The sequence below is a fragment of the Tilletiopsis washingtonensis genome (assembly GCF_003144115.1).
Source record: "Tilletiopsis washingtonensis strain MCA 4186 unplaced genomic scaffold FA09scaffold_9, whole genome shotgun sequence".
Classification (NCBI taxonomy): Eukaryota; Fungi; Basidiomycota; class Exobasidiomycetes; order Entylomatales; genus Tilletiopsis; species Tilletiopsis washingtonensis.
This window is the reverse complement of record NW_020312006.1, coordinates 165,307-180,460: the sequence shown is the minus strand read 5'-3', so window position 1 is coordinate 180,460 and position 15,154 is coordinate 165,307. Positions and strand designations below refer to the sequence as shown.

Genomic DNA, 15,154 nt, shown 5'->3' with positions numbered 1-15,154 from the left:
GATCCGTTGAGCTGCGCAGCGCCCGACAGCGACGCGCGCGCCAACGGTCCGCTGGACAGGATGCCTGACGATGGACGAGGGACGCGCGGAGCGGGCAGAGCCGCCAAGACCTTGCGCGGCGACGTCGAGCGCAGCACTTCCAGTGCCCGGTCTGTCAGAGCATCTGTCGACTGCTCCTCCGAGTCGCTGTCACCTGTGAGGTCAATGGGATGCTCGACATCGGCCGCAGCTGCGCCAGGTGAACGCGGCAGCGGCATCAAGACATTCTCTTGGTCCGTCAGCGCGGCAGAGGAGGATGACGGCGACAACGAGCGCGACGTGCTTGCATCGTGGCCGTTGAGCTGCTGAGCGGGTGTGCTCTCGCTCTCGTCGAGCACTTCGCTTGATCCAGATGCTGCTGATTCGCTGCCGACCGACGCGTCGTCGAGCGCGACGCCTTCCCCGTCGTCATCACCGCTATCTCCTGACTCGGACTCCTCCTCGTCCTCATCCTCCGCGCTGGCGACGTCTCCCACGTCCTCGTTCTCCTCGAGCGCCGGAGCGAACGGCTCCTCTTCTTCCTCGAGCCCGCTGATGCCCTGCACGAGGTGACTCGGCTGCGTCTCGATGAGCAGGATCTCGTCATCGTCCTCCTCTTCGTCCGATGGCTTCTCGTCCTCCTCGCTCTGATCCTCGACGAGCTCCTCCTCCGCCTCGTCAGAGCCCGAGTCCAGCGCTGAAGCTTCAAAGCTGGTCGCCGCAGCGGGCACAGCCTCGACGTCTGCCTCGCCGCCCGCAGCCTGCACCGCGTCGGAAATCGCCTCGCCGACGGCTGCCGCGGCGCGTCCGACTAGATCTGCGGCGAAGCTGCCGGCACTGCTGCGCCGCCGCTTCTCTGCGGACGCTGTCCGCCTTGGTGCTGCAGGCTGCTGCGGTCGCGCGACGGGCTCAGGCGCCTCTTGCGAAGTGGAGCGGCGCGGAACGAGGATCTCGTCTTCGTCTGATGAGACTGAAGGCGACTTTGGCAGGCTGCCGGGCGCGGCTCGCGGACTTGAAGGACCGGCGACGTTCTGCTCGCTCTGCAGTGACGGCAGCGAGGGGTAGAGGCTGCTCGCGGCGTCTGTCTCGTCGTGGCTCAAGATGGCAGGCATCGGCGCCTCGGCGACGCTGGGCGCGGGCTCGGCGGCTGCGACGCTCGCTTGCTCGCGTGCGGCCGTAGCCTTCGGAGAGGAGTGCAATGCCGGGTAGATGGAAGGCACGTCCGGATCTTGCGGCAGATCATCCGCCAGCTGGGCGGAGCTTGGCTCCGACAGAGCTGCGGCCTCGTCCTCGACGCTGTCCATGACGACGCTCTTTGCCTCGTCAAGTGCAGCTGCGTCCGGCCTCGGCGGAGGCGACGAGCTCGCGCCAATTGCCTCATCAGCTGCGTCGACGTCAGGAGCCTGCGCCGATGCCATGCTGTCATCAGCAGCAGTCTCCGGCTTCGGTGCCGGAGCCTGCTGTTCCTCGTCTGCTGGTGCGGGTGCTGGGTGCAGCAACGGCGGAATCGGCGGCGGCGGCAGGTGCTTGTTGAAGCGCGGCGAGCGTGTGTGCGGCCCGAGTGTGCTCTGCATCTGCGGCAGACGCTTCGGCACTACTGACACTGGCTCTGCCGCGTCCATCTCTGCCAGCGCCTGTGCTGCTGGCGGCACCGGCCCTGACTCCAACCGCTTCGCGGAAGCGTCGCTGCTCTTTCGCCGGCCTGTTGAGGCAGCTTTTGCGGACGGAGCTGCTGCGCCGGTGTTTACGTCTGTAGACTGCGGCTCTTCCGCTACCGGCAAGGGCGCGGGAGGTGCCTCTGCTGCGAGCGCAGCTTCCACCTCCTGCACTTCCTGCTTCGGCGTCATGATCGGACTGAGCGGCGCGTCCTCGCTGGGCGCCTCTGCCGCCTGCTCGTCCTCGTCTTCATCAAAGTGCACAGAGCGCGCACGCGTGCTGCGCTCCAGCTCGCGCTTGTCGGTGCTTTGGAACATGGCGGCGATCTCGCGCAGGCTGGCAGCCGGGCGCAGAATGGGCCGTGATGGCTCGGGCCGCTCGGCAGAGAGCTGCAGCGGCGGACGCGGCGATGGCGATGCAGAGCTAGACGTCGAGGATGACGACGGCTCCTCGACGCGTCGGCGCTTCCAGCCAAAGACGCCGCCGATGCGCGAGAAGAAGGAGCGCGAGGCGCTGCCAGACGCGTCGGCCTGTCGTGACGCCTCGAGTCTTGCGGCCGCAGTCTGCTGCGGGCCGGGCGACTTGGACCGCGGCGTCAGGACTCTGCTGTCCGGCGAGGTAGCCTGAGAGCGAAGCTCGCTGAGGTCGGCGCCTGCGCGGCTGCTGCTGCCTGTCCACGGCACGGCGAGACGCGCCGAGCGCCGAGCAGGCGTGCCCGGCGCCGGCGACGCAGAGGCGCTGCCGCTGCCGCTCGCGACGAGCTCGGGCGTGGGCTGCGGCTCTGCGTCGAGAAAGGAGCGCCGACGCTTGCCCATGATCCTGCGCGCAGGTGGAAGCGCACGCGGAGCGAACAGAGTGTGAGGGCTGTGCGCGTAGACGAAGGCAGAAGCGCGGAAGTGAGGGTGTGGTGGAGGTGGAAGAGAAGTGGGACGCACGTATGCGCGGCGCGCCGGTGATGAGGCGCGCGTCATGTAGATGCAGGCGCCGCGGCGGCGCGTCTGCGCGGAGGTGCCGCAGGACCCGGTCGACTCAGATTTCGACTTGGCTCGCTCGCACAGCCGTCCGCCCTTGACCTCACTTCACTCAACACAACTGAAGGGGAACAGGCGTACATTGCAGTGTCAGCCAGCACGCATTGCTGCGGCAGTGACGACCGAGAGCGTGCGTCAGGTATTCGATGCGGGACGGGTAGGCGAGCGCGCCGCGCGCCGCACGCGGGTACGCGCGCGGCTTGCGAGAGCGGTGGGCACGAGACAGCGAGCGAGGCAGGAGCAAGGGACAGAGGAATGGCGAGGGACGCATCGAGAGTGAAGCATCTGCTGAGGGCGCATCAGCCGCTCAGTCCTGGTCGGCGAGCTGCTGCAGCACGGCCGTGTTCTGCAGCGCGCTGCTGCCAGACGCGGCGTTGGCGCCCGTCGCCATGTCCGTGGGCACGAAGATGACCTTGGAGTTGGCCTGTGTACGGTGTGAGGTCAGCAGGTGCAGACAGGAGCATGAGGACATGCAGGATGTGGTCGTGGAAGGATGGCGAGGCGGGCAAGGAACAGGCACACGCACCGACTTGGCCATGGCTTGATACGCCTCGAGCGTGCGGATGTTCATGGCCGCGGGCGAGGCAAGAATGTCGGCCGCCTGGCGCATGAGCTTGGCAGCGTCGACCTCTGCGCGAGCGGCGATGACCTTGGACTCTCCGATGCGGCGCTGCGTGGCCGCCGAGGACAGCGACTCCTGCAGCTCGCGCGAGAAGATGATCTGTGGAGCGAGGAGTCAGCGGCGCGAGCAAAGAACGTTCGGACGCTCCACGAACGTCTTTGCTGTGGGAGGGAGAGGGTCAGCTCTGCAGGTAGCTCGATACACGAACACTGTAGCAGTCCAGCGAACTCACATCAGAATGCTCTCAACCCGCACACCCCAGGCCTTGGCGGTTGTCTCGACAATCTCCTCCACCTGGATTGCCACACCCTCACGGTCCGAGACGACGGACTGCAGGGGGCGTGCGCCGACGACGTCGCGAAGCGTCGCCTGGGCGCGCTCGATGAGCGCCTGGCGCACGTCGGAGATACCGTACGCAGCCTGTGGTCATGCGTTAGTGCCTGGTACACATGCTCGATGGGAGGAGGACTGACGAGGTAAGGGTTCTCGACGTGCCAGTAGCAGATCGACTCGATCTCGACGCTGACGTTGTCGCGCTGGAGGAAAGAGCATGAGCGATGCACAAGCCGAGACAGGGAGGTCCTGCGACTCACCGTCATGACCGTCTGCTTCGGAATCACGGACATCTGGATCTTGCTGCTCTCTGTGCGTCAGCACATCGACTTCCCCTCATCCTGACGGTCCAGAAAACTACGCACATGTCCACCGTTCGCAAGGTCTCGCTGCAAGGGTTGATTTGAACTAGGCCAGGGTCTACAGCTCGAAGAACCTGTCCATAGCGGCTAACCAGGCCTGTAGGGGGGAAGGGAGAGAGGAAGGGAAGAGGAAGAGGGGGAGCGGGCATGACACGTCAGCGCTGCGCGCGTCGGGATGCCACTCGCGCGCCGCGGCAGCCACTCACCGACGGAGCCCTGGCTGTTAGGCACAGAGAAATAAAGGTTAGCTCTCCTGTACACTGTTCGACTGAGTCAACGAGCGCACTTGATCTCCTTGAAGGGGTTGGGCTGTGTCGCGAACGCGCGTCAGCATCGAGGGGACGAGACAGCGCACGCGCCACTCACGCAGCAGATGCAGCACGGCAGCTGGCCCAGCGAGCCGGCCACGACACCGAGGCAGTTCATCAGCGAGCCATAGAAGCCGTTGTTGGCATTCTCAATATCGAATGTTTGGGCATACGAAACCTGCATGTCCTGCTTGCGCAGCGGCTGCACCTTGAGCAGGCCCTTGTCGCCGGTGGCGTTGTCGCGCACGGCCAAACGCTTGGCGGCGACGCGCTGTGCGTACTGCGCCTCCTGCTCGTCCATGTTGAAGTCGAGCGACTCGCCGTTGGCCGACGGGCCGGCGCCGCTGGCGTTCTTGAGCGTGTCGTCGTAGTTGGTAGAGGCCATCGTGGTGCTGAGTTGGGTGGTGGTGGTGGGAAGGCACGAAGGGCGCGCCCCTCAGGCAGGGCAACATCAGGCAATCTAAGATCTGGGCAGCACAGCCGCAGCTCACCGCGCGGGGCGTGCGCTCCATCCCGCGCCGCGAGGTCAGCAGGAGGACAAGCAGCGATACATGGCACAAGACGAGTCAGAGTCTCGCTGACGGCACATAAGGCTGCTGAGGTACCGGCGCCGAAGCGAGATCTGCGCTGCGGCGTCCAGCGGCAGCGCGGCGCTCCGCAGGCACCTCGCCAGTGTAGCACCCTCGCCAGGGCCCTGAGCGCGGCGCTTCCCACGCACAGACGGCGCCGTCACCGTGCCGGCTCGGCATGCCTTGGCGCGCACCGCATGGCCATCGCGCGGAGACGACGTCAAGATGCATGGTCAGCGCGGCAGCGCAGCGCGACCTCGCACCTCTCCTCCGCTCGCCATGCATCCTCAGCCCACGCCTGCACTCGGTGCTACGCCTCAATGGCGGTGCAGTCCTCATGGACCATGCTGCACATGACCTCCAGCAGCATGTGCTGCACTTCTCTTGTCCCACACGGCGCGGCGAGGCTGATGCACAGCGCCTGGATGCGCTGAGTGGCAGAGGCAGCGAGCATCTCAAAGCAGCTGACGGATGCGTCGCGCAGCACCGCACGCCCGCACCTCGCCGGCTGCGCTGCTGGCTGCGAGCCCCACGAGCGACCGCGCGGTCGCAGCCGGGCATCTCACGACGTCCGTACACGTACCATACGCTCTATCTGCCTTGTACATCCCACGTTTCATGCTTGTTGCGCTGGATCGACACGGGGCAGCAGAATCAGCGCACGACGGCGCAGGAAAGCGCGGCACCTCGGCAGCAGCTCGCATAGGCGCAGGATCGGGCACGCAGGAAGCGGCTGCGGAGAGCGAGACGCGCGTAGAGCGACGCGGTGCGGCGGCCGCGGCGCGACGGCCGCTGAAGGCCCTGCGTCGTCGCTGCGTCCATAGCATCTGCCTCATCTCGGCCGACAAAGAGAGCTCACGACCATCGACCACGTGGGAGCCGTCCTGGTCGACAGCTGTCCCGCGGGTCCGGCCTTCAGGGTGCCCTCACGTGGGTCAGGAGCTGGACGGGCCTGGCGGGAAAAATCCGCGCGAGCTGCACTCGACTGCACTGGCACCTGCTGCAGCAGCGCGCCAGGGCTGCGGCGCCTGGCGGCTGCGCGCTGCTTCTGGCCTGCACCCGCTCCGCCGCCACGTTTCGCGGCATCCGAAAGCGCAAGCGAAGAAGGTCTACGCAAACGCTCGCCTCGACGCGCTCCCGGCCCGGCCGGCAACTGCGCTTGCCGCAGCGCCACGGCTTGTTTGCAGCGCAGCAGGTCTCACATAGAGACCCGCTGCGGAAAGAAGGCGTCTGCTTGCCTCCGACGCTTGCGCCGCAGCGGCCGTCGGGCACAGCAGGCGATCATCGGCCGGTCACGGACCATCTCGCGCCCGCCGCGTCGCCAGTCGCGCGGCCCCGCGGAGGGACAAGCTATTGGCCCGTACCTGCTGCCACTCCTCGGGTTGGGCTTCCGACGCTAGATCGGCCGGTGCGACGGCTACGGGAAGCACACAAGGCTGGCCCGTGCCGTCGGCTCCGACAGCCCGCGCGGAAAGCAAGCGGTGTCACTCTCGAAGTCCAGATGTGCCGCTTCGCCGACCTCTAGCGAGTGTGTATGCAGGTAAAGGCCGTTTCGCAGCAAGCAGAGCTGCCAGATGCTGCGGAGCGGCGGCATCGGCAGAATCAGCACGCCCTTGCGTTGCCTTGTCGCCAAGGCCGCCTGCCGTGTCTCGCTGCCCCGCGTGGGCCAGATCCATCTGTTGACTGCCCGAAGCTGTTGCCAGACCCGCAGCGCCACAGGTCCGCCGCTTCTGAGAAGAACGTGCGTGCAGCTGAGAGCGCTGCCCGAGACAGCTGCACACGGGACAAGTCGGCACGGCGCAGCAGCCTGTCCTCGTTGACAAGCGTGTGGGGGCCGTGTCACCACAGAGCGTGGCATGCCACGGCACCCGGCAGACGCTGTCTTGTCAGTTGCGGCAGCTCGTTCTGTGCCCTACAAGAGGGCCGTGCTCGATGGTCCGAAAGACGATCTCCTCATCCTGCTCCGTCTCCCTCACTCTTCCCTGCTACTCACACTCTCTCAAGCCCACACTCTCTCAACATGAAGTTCGCCGTCGCTGCCACCACGGTGGCTCTCGTCGCCTCGTCGGTCTCGGCCAACCCCCTGCTCAACCTTCATGGCGGCCTGACCTCCAAGCTCGGCGGAGTGGTCAGTCGCCTGGTAGCGCTACGCATCGTTTGAGCAAAGATGCTGACACGACGACTCTAGTCGACGCCGCTGTGCAAGCAGCAGTACCTCGGTGCCGTCGGCCGTCCGTGGGAGGTGAACAGCAAGCCCGGTGCGTCCTGAGCCTGCACGCCCGCCGTGGCCTCCCGGCTCTAACACACGCCCCTCCCCCGACAGGCTTCACTTGCGGCAAGCTCGCGCTGCCGACCCTGCCCATGTGGGACGGCGGCGACAAGGCGCTCTGCGGCCTGCCGCTGCTCGCCTGGACGCCCTTCTGCCGCAGCGGAAACGCGCCCGCGCCACTGCCCACGACGGGATGCAAGCCCCCGACCACGAACAACCCGCACCCGTACCCGGACCCCACCCCAGGTCCGTCCAAGTTCGAGCAGTGATGAAGGGCCTCTATTGACACCGCTCCGCAGAGTGCCCGAACCCGAAGCCGAACCCGCCGCGTGAGTGGGAAATCGCTACGCAAGGTGACGCTCTCTGACATCGCTCCTCTAGCCGTCAACCCCGGCGGCCCAGTCTGCCAGAGCGACTACCAGGTCAGTCTCACCGAGCGCAGTGACAGTTGACCTCCGCTGACGCCGGCTGACGCTCTTCTCCAGGTGACCTACACCAACTTCACGACCGTCGCGGACAGCGGCGCATACAAGGGCAAGGTCGTCGGCGCCGCCACGATCGACAACGACAATTATCTCACTTATGCTCTCGCCGATTCCGCCGACGCATGTCTCAAGGCATGCAGCCAGATGTCGGCCTGTCACTTTGTCAACACGTGAGTCTAGTTGCATGATGGATGATGCTCAGCCTCGGACTGACATGGGATCCAGCTACTACGATGAGGAGGTCGCCACCGACTACGCGCCGAAGCGCGGCGGCCAGATGACTTGCGCCTTCTTCCGCTCGTGCGCGTCGACTCTGAAGAACACAAACTGGGGCGGCCAGGGCAACGACCGCCCGCTGAACACCATCAAGAACAGCAACGGCTACTGCCTCTCGCCCGCGTGCCAGTCGTGAATGCGCAGCATGGAGCCCTCCGCGCGGGCGCGTCGTGCCCCCTTGCCCTGCTTCCGACTCGTCGGCTATTCTATTGTCTCCTGCTGTTACCTTCACCCTCTTCGCCTTCGCTACTGCCCCACTTTACTCCCCCGCGCTCGCACCGCGATTTTGATCACTTGTCACCTGTCTCGGCCCAATGCGACGCTCCTTTGCCTGCCTCGCGGAAGCTAGAAGTGCCCCTGAGGAGGTGCCTGTGGGCACCCTCATCGTGGTCGTCACGGTGCCATCAGCCCCGATGGCCACGGCGCCCACAGGTCCATCGCGCGCGCAGCCAATCCCACGAGTGCTGCACCCGGGCGACCTCCTGGCCCTTTCTTACAGCCTCTGCACCTGCGCTCCACTTGCACTTCCTCCCCGCCAGTGTCTCTGCTTTCTGACTCTAGTCATCTCTGGGCTCCGCTCCTGTGCCCCCTCCCCCCCCCTGTGCAATGCAAGCCTCCATTCGCTCGCGCGCGGCGGAGGTATGCGCAGCAAGCTCCTCGTCGCTGCTCCACTTCACCTTGCGATTCTCTCTGCCTGGCCTCAACGCAAGTGAGACGCACATCTTGAATCGAGCCAGAGATATTTCACACCATCCAACTGGCTCGACAAAGGCTCTCACTTGTCGATCCCGAGCTGGCTGAGCTTTGCGATGGAAGGCGAAGGAGATTGAGGAGGACTGCCGCCGCGCGCGCACGGCGCACATCGCGACGTCATCCTGCGCCGCCGCACGTGATGCTGAGCGTCTGGCCTCGTTCGTCCACGCCGCAGGGCTCGCCGTCGACGGTGAGCGCTTGAAGCCTGCTGGCTGCGCAGAGACTCATGCTCAGTAACGGGCTGCTCTGCGCAGCACGTCGGTGCGGGTGGGCTGGAGCTGCGTGCGGGGCCGAGCGGGGTCGTCAGAGCGTGGCAAGCAGCCCTCTAATCAGGATAGAAGGCGCGGCTCCGGGCGCAAAGGAGCGGCTTCAACGCGTCGGCGCTTCTCTGCGCGTCTTTGTATGCGCACGCTGGCGGCGCGAGCGACTGCCCATCCGCGCCGCTCTTTCGCTGCGCCCCCGAGCTTCCTCTGCGCGCAGCCGAAGCGCGCCGCCGGGTGGCCAACAAGAGGGCACCGGCCGTCTTCTCGCCTCTCTCTTCCCATCTCGTTCCACATCCTCGCGCAGCCTCGCCTGTCCATCTGCCGACAGCGCACCCATCTCTCGCTCGCTGCCTTCTTGCCCCTCATCGCAAGCGTCACCCCTACCTCTCTCCGCGCTCGCGCCACCTCTTCTTCATCTCTCCACACAGGCCAGCCTTCGTCGCGCCTGCCCCATCCCTTCCTACTCCCCCACACCCCGCGCCGCTACCATGGCCACCTCGCTGCACTTCGGTCCCGAGTGGATGCGCAAGGCGCCGGCAAAGCAGCAGTCCGCCTCGTCGGGCACCGCCACGCCGGGCGCTGCGCCTGCCGCGGCACGCTCCGAGTCGCCCTCGGGCCGTGCGCCGGCGCCGACGGCACTGCCCGGCGTGCCCGGAGGCTCGGCGGCAGCACGCCGCAATCCCAGCCTGGGCAATCTCTCCGCGATGGGCAGTCTTGGCTCGGTGCAGAGCCCCGGCGCCGTGACCTCGCCGGGCGCCTTCTCGTTTGCAGCGGCGGCGGCGGGCGGGGCAGCTGCAGCGGGTGCCTCGTCGGCGGCCAGCACGCCGGGCGTCGGCGCCAGTGCCACGTCGCCGGCCGCAGCGCCAGACGATGGTGCTGGCAAAGACGCAGCGTCGGCCCTGTCGCGCGAGCGCCTGCTGAGCTTGTACAGCTCAGACGCGCGCACCGCTCTGGCCGCCGGCGCCGGGGCGCCGAAAAGCCCTCTGCTGGGTGCAGAAGCAGGCGCCATGCCGTCGTCTGTCGCAGCGCCCGTGTCGAAGAAGAAGGTGTGTCTGCAGCTCGACGCCTCTGACGCTTTTGCTGACTGCTGCTCCAAAGTCCTTTGCTGGCGCTCTGGATCGAGACTCGGCGCGTCGCCCGACGGACGCCCTCGTCTCTCCCGGCATCAGCGACCAGCCTCGCGGCCTGAATGCGCGCGCCTTCTCGGGCGACAAGACGGCCGGCGACCGTCCGGGCCTCTTCCAGCGCGGCAGCGCCACGGGCGCCGGCATTACGGGCGGCGCCGCCAACCCTCTTTCGCCGACGATCCCACGCGAGCGCTTCGCGGGCATTCAGGGTGGCGTGCTGTCGGGCGTGGCGCCGCCTGCGCGCAAGCGACAGGACAGCGCGAATGGCACCGCTGGTGAGTGGAAACGGCCAGCCAAAGACTCTCCGTCAGGCGGCTCACGTGCCGTCCCAGATGCCCTGCGTCAGCCGCGCCAGAATCGCGCGTCCGACGACGACGCACGCACGCGCCAGCCTGCCTCGATCGAAGGACACGAGGTCAGCTCGGGCAGCGGCGTGGCCGCACGTCCAGAGGCGACGGGTGTCAGCCTCTCTGGCCGCTTCAAGCGCGACCGCGCTCCGGGAGAGGGCCCAATCGGCCCTCCGACGGACGGCAGTGCGGGCTTTGGCAACTTTGGCACGAACCGCAAGGTGAGTCAGACTCGTCTCTTCGCATGGAGAGCTTTGCTCACGCCTCGTCGCAGCGCGAACGCCAGATTGTCTCTTCTAGCGGCGCACGTGTCGATGGCGACGCGGCTGCTGCTGGCCACGACGATGCTCAGGCTTCGGCTGGCGGCAGCAGCGGCGACTCGCTGCTGCAGCACACGGCGTCTGTGCTGAATGCGCTCAGCCTCGACGACGACCCGCCGGTGGGCAGCGGCAGCTTTGCCGACGACAGCCGCGACGTCGAGGCTCCCACGTCGGATCCGGCCGCGCCGCCGCCGTGGTCTGCCGACACGGCGCAGTGGTACTACCGCGATCCGTCAGGGCAGGACCAGGGCCCGTTCGCCGCCACCATCATGCAGGACTGGTTTCAGCAGAACTACTTTGCGCTGGACCTGCCGATGCGCCGCGCCGAGGAGGAGTCGTTCCGTCCGCTGGGCGAGATCATCGCCTCGCTCGGCCACCCGGCGCAGCCCTTCCTTGTTCCGCCGCCGGCACCTGCGCCTGCGCCCGAGCCGCAGCAAGCGCAGCAGCAGCCGGAGCACGACGTCTTTTCGCACGGCAACCAGCCGTCGCAGCAACAGCACCAGGCGAATGGCCTTGGCGAGCACCACGCCGGTCATCCGTACGATGCGCTGGGCCAGCCGGCTGGCAGTGATCTCTCGCGCGGTGGATGGGGCGGCGCGGGTCTGCCAGCCAGCGTACAGGCGCGCGGCTGGCCGTCGCTCGACCTCGGCTTCGGCGCGCAGCCGGGACAGCAAATGTCCGGCTTCGGCGGCCCGCACTCGCCCTTTGTGCAGGCGCCGCAGTCGCCATTCGGCGCCGCGCCTCTGTTCGGCGCAGGCGGCCTGCGTGGGCAGGACGACTACCTCGCCATGGTACGTCAGCGCGAGCTGCAGGAGCAGCGCCAGGCGGCCGCCGCTGCCGCCGCGCGCGGACACGCCGGCCCGGGCCTTGGCTTCGCCACGCCTTACGGTGGGGACTTTGGCGGCCATGCGGCAGGCAACGGCTGGGAGGCCAGCGCGCCTGGCGGCTGGAATGCCGCAACTGCGCATCTGCACCACCAGCAGCCCGACGTCTTCGGCACGCCGCAGCACCAGCACCAGCAACAACACCAGCAGCAGGGTCAGGCCGCATCGGGCTCGCCGTGGGGCACGCCCGCGCGCCAGTTCGGCACCGCGCCGCAGCAGCCGCAGTATCACTTCCAGCAGCCGCAGCAGGTGCCGTGGTCAGACTCTTCGGCGCACCAGCAGGCCGAGGCTCAGCTGCACAAGTCGGATCCGGAGCCCATCGGCACGCCGCGCCGCTCGCGCACCCCCGTCGAGGAGGCCAGTAGCCAGCAGCAGGACTTCGCCGAACAGCAACAGCAGCAGCAAGAAGAGGCATTCGCGCAGCAACAGCGCGACGCTCAGCAACAGGAGGAGGAGGAGGCTCAGCGTCGGGAGGAGCAGGAGCGCCAGGAACGCGAGACTGCCGTGATGCTGCAGCAGCAGGAGGCTGCGCACGCCGAGCCTGAGCCGGAGGAGGTCTGGCCGCAGAGCCCGACTGCCGTCGAGTTCGCTGCCGAGCCGCCACTGCCGGCGCACCACGAGCAGCAGAACAACTTGATGGACGACGGACCGGCGACGAGCTCGCGCAAGCGCTCGCGCCGCAAGGGCCAGCAGACGCGCGCAGAGGAGGCCGCTGGCGCTCCCATGCCCACGGCTGACCTCAGCTCGTACGCCGGCGCGGACGTCGGCAAGCGGCAGGCGCCGCCGAGCGCCGCGGGAGGCAACGTCAAGGTCGTGTCGCAGGAGCAGTTCAAGCGTCCCGGAGGTGCAGAGGAGGACAGCAAGAACCAGGCGCCTCTGTCTGCTTGGCTGCCCGACAGCGGCAGCAACACGCCGACGACGTCCAAGGCGCCCTGGGCCGCCGCGACGGAGTCGAGCGCGTCTGCGCCCGGCCTCACGCTGCGCGAGATCCAGGAGGCCGAGGCGCGCCAGGCCGAGAGCCGCCGCGCTGCCGAGCGCGCCCTGGCTGCTCAGCGCGCGCGCTCGATGGCCTCGGGCGACGACACGCTGCCGGCGACGATGACGTGGGGCCTGGCCACGGGCCATGCCTCGCAGGGCTCGAGTGCACCAGAGCCCGCGGCCGACGCCGCCGCCTCGGCCTCGCCGGCACCGTGGAGTGCGGCGCGTCCGACGGCCAAGAAGACGCTCACCGAGATCCAAGAGGAGGAGCGCAAGCGCGCGCAGAAGGCGCGCGACGCGCAGGCCGCGCAGCAGGCAGCCCTGCGGCGCGGCTACGCCGACTCGGCAGGCAAGACGCAGGTGCCGCCGCCCGCCGCCGCCGCCAGCGGCGCATGGAGCGTCGTCGGGAGCAAGCCCGCCAGCGCTGTGCCTGCCAGTGCTCGTCCGCCAGCTACGCCCGTGGGCCAGCGCGCCGGCAGCCTGGGCGCCACGCCGCCGGTCGGCGTGTGGGCCACCGCCGGCGCCAAGCAGAACGGCACGCCGGCGGCCAAGGTGCAGTCGCCCGTGATCAAGACGAAGATGGTCGTGGCGCCGTCGGCCTCCAGCGAGCAGCTCGGCTCGGGCCAGCCCAGCGCCGACTTCCTGCGGTACTGCAAGGAGCAGCTCAAGGGTCTCAATGTCAAGGGTGAGTCGGCGCGTCGTGCTGTGAATGTGCGCCTACTGACATGTGCGCCGCAGCCGACGACTTCATCGAGATGCTCCTCTCCTTCCCGCTGGACCCGTCGCCCGACGTCGTCGAGATCATCGCCGAGTCGGTGTACGCCAACAGCAGCACGCTCGACGGGCGCCGCTTCGCCGCCGACTTTGTCGCCAAGCGCAAGCTCGACCAGAGCGGCCGCGGCGCCGGCAGCAGCGCCGCGGCGCGCTCGGCCATCGGCGCCGGCCTGCCCAACGGCGCCGCGCTCGGCGCAGGCCGCAGCGCCAGCGACGTGCTCAAGTCGTCGACCAAGCCGGCCGCCGGCGCGGCCGACTTTGGCGGCTTCAAGGTCGTCAAGGCCAAGGGCGGCAAGAAGACGACGCGCGGCTGAGCCACGCCGCCAGCAGGCAACCTCTAATCGAATCTCCTTCTCGGCTGTCCCTGCCTGTCTGAGTCTGTCCTTTGTGAATGCTTCTATTCTCTAGTCCCGCCGCTCGAGCAGCCACGCGCTGCGCGGCTCGATGTTGGCGCGGTAGTAGTCCTCGACGCGCTTCGTCTCCTTGAAGCCGTGCTTCTCGTAGAAGGCCTTTGCCTCGTCATTGCCCGTCTGCACGTGCAGGTAGATGCTCTCGACGACGAGCTGCTCGGTGACGGGGTCGGGCTTCGTCTCCTTGCCGTCCTTGCCCTTGACGGGCGTCGGCGCCGGCGCGTTGGGGTCGACGAGGTCCACCGTGTCGCCGACGCCCGCGACGGAGAGCAGGTGCGCAATGAGCTTCGACGCAAGCCCCAATCGCCGGTACGGCGCAAGCACGCCGAGCGTCATGATGTACACGGCCACCTTCTTGCCGCCGTCGAGCCGCTCGAAGCGGCAGCAGATGTTGCCCACCGGAATGTCGTTGAAGAGGACTGCAGAGGGAGCCGAGTGTCAGTCACGCGAGCTGTGCCGGAGCGGCTGGACGCAATAGATCGCTCTGGGGTCCAGCGTACTTTGCGCAGCGCCGAGTTCTGCCTATTCGTCGCGGAACGGCAGGGCCCGCGTCCCGTGACAGATCCGGGCAGTGTCTCTAGCAGAAGGGCGAGATGCCCACCACGACCACGCCAGGCCTCTGTCAGAACGCGCACAGACCGAGACCCGTGACGGCACCTCGAGACGACAAGCGTGGCTGCTGCGCCTGTAGGACTGCTCCCGCGGCTCTTGGTATCTGCGTTCGGTACGTCTACTGAAGCGGCGAGCCTAGTACTGCTGCGACGCGGCGCCCTTGTCTGCCCTCTTCGCCCTTGCCCGCCTCTCTGCGCCTCGCACAGCCTCGTCTCTTCTTGCCCGGCCCTCGGCGACCATCCCACCCGCCGACGCCCATGGCGCATAGCCCACACTCACCGAAGCGGTTGATGAGCTGCACGTCGCGGCCGAGCACGTCGCGGTACCAGCGCTCGCTGAAGCGCACGGGAAAGAGGACGGCGTTGAGGCGGCGCAGCTGGCCGACGTTGTTGGGCGTGAGGGCCGCGAGGGCGCTGCGCTGCGGCAGCGCGGAGCGCACGGGCGCCGGACGCCGCGGCTCGTACGTCTGTGGCGGGTTGGAGAGGGTGGCCATGCTGGGCGTGCGGCGGGCAGGCGAGGGTGAGAGGAGCTGCTGGAGGCAAGACAAGAAGCAACGCGTCGCTGAGAAGCAAGACAAGCGCGTCACGGTGCAGGCGCCGTGCCGCAGACGACGCAGCCGAGCTTCTCTTGCCGCGGCCGACGGCGCGCCGCCCGACGTCGCTCCGCCCTCCATCCCCAGTGCCGTGCTCGCACCTCACCCCACGCACCCGTGCTCGGCACCATGGCGCAGCCTGTCTCGCCGTCGGCCGCCGCCACG

The 15,154-nt window shown here is 67.9% G+C and overlaps 4 protein-coding genes across 4 annotated transcripts; 2 read left to right on the top strand and 2 right to left on the bottom strand.

The window, feature by feature from the left end:
• Positions 1 to 2,843: 2,843 nt before the first annotated feature.
• On the bottom strand, positions 2,844 to 4,550 carry FA09DRAFT_307415 (hypothetical protein). The gene is made up of 10 exons (XM_025740560.1): positions 4,389 to 4,550; positions 4,309 to 4,331; positions 4,229 to 4,242; positions 4,026 to 4,119; positions 3,921 to 3,963; positions 3,801 to 3,863; positions 3,560 to 3,747; positions 3,482 to 3,488; positions 3,232 to 3,426; positions 2,844 to 3,129 (listed from the first exon to the last, which is right to left on the bottom strand). Exons 1-10 carry the CDS (start codon positions 4,512 to 4,514, stop codon positions 3,013 to 3,015), a joined length of 870 nt encoding a protein of 289 aa, XP_025598704.1. The 5' UTR covers positions 4,515 to 4,550; the 3' UTR covers positions 2,844 to 3,012.
• Positions 4,551 to 6,919: 2,369 nt separating this feature from the next.
• Positions 6,920 to 8,065, top strand: FA09DRAFT_338294 (hypothetical protein; the record flags this gene model as incomplete). The annotated part of the gene is made up of 7 exons (XM_025744086.1): positions 6,920 to 7,027; positions 7,088 to 7,157; positions 7,223 to 7,414; positions 7,468 to 7,497; positions 7,550 to 7,590; positions 7,654 to 7,823; positions 7,879 to 8,065. 7 exons carry the CDS (start codon positions 6,920 to 6,922, stop codon positions 8,063 to 8,065), a joined length of 798 nt encoding a protein of 265 aa, XP_025598703.1.
• Positions 8,066 to 9,173: 1,108 nt separating this feature from the next.
• FA09DRAFT_360163 (hypothetical protein) lies at positions 9,174 to 13,734 on the top strand. The gene is made up of 5 exons (XM_025745198.1): positions 9,174 to 9,991; positions 10,044 to 10,347; positions 10,405 to 10,640; positions 10,694 to 13,286; positions 13,340 to 13,734. Exons 1-5 carry the CDS (start codon positions 9,434 to 9,436, stop codon positions 13,687 to 13,689), a joined length of 4,041 nt encoding a protein of 1,346 aa, XP_025598702.1. The 5' UTR covers positions 9,174 to 9,433; the 3' UTR covers positions 13,690 to 13,734.
• On the bottom strand, positions 13,704 to 14,947 carry FA09DRAFT_329484 (acyl-CoA N-acyltransferase). The gene is made up of 2 exons (XM_025742200.1): positions 14,677 to 14,947; positions 13,704 to 14,204 (listed from the first exon to the last, which is right to left on the bottom strand). The coding sequence occupies exons 1-2, from the start codon at positions 14,888 to 14,890 to the stop codon at positions 13,780 to 13,782; spliced, it is 639 nt and encodes a 212-aa protein (XP_025598701.1). The 5' UTR covers positions 14,891 to 14,947; the 3' UTR covers positions 13,704 to 13,779.
• Between the last annotated feature and the right edge of the window lie 207 nt (positions 14,948 to 15,154).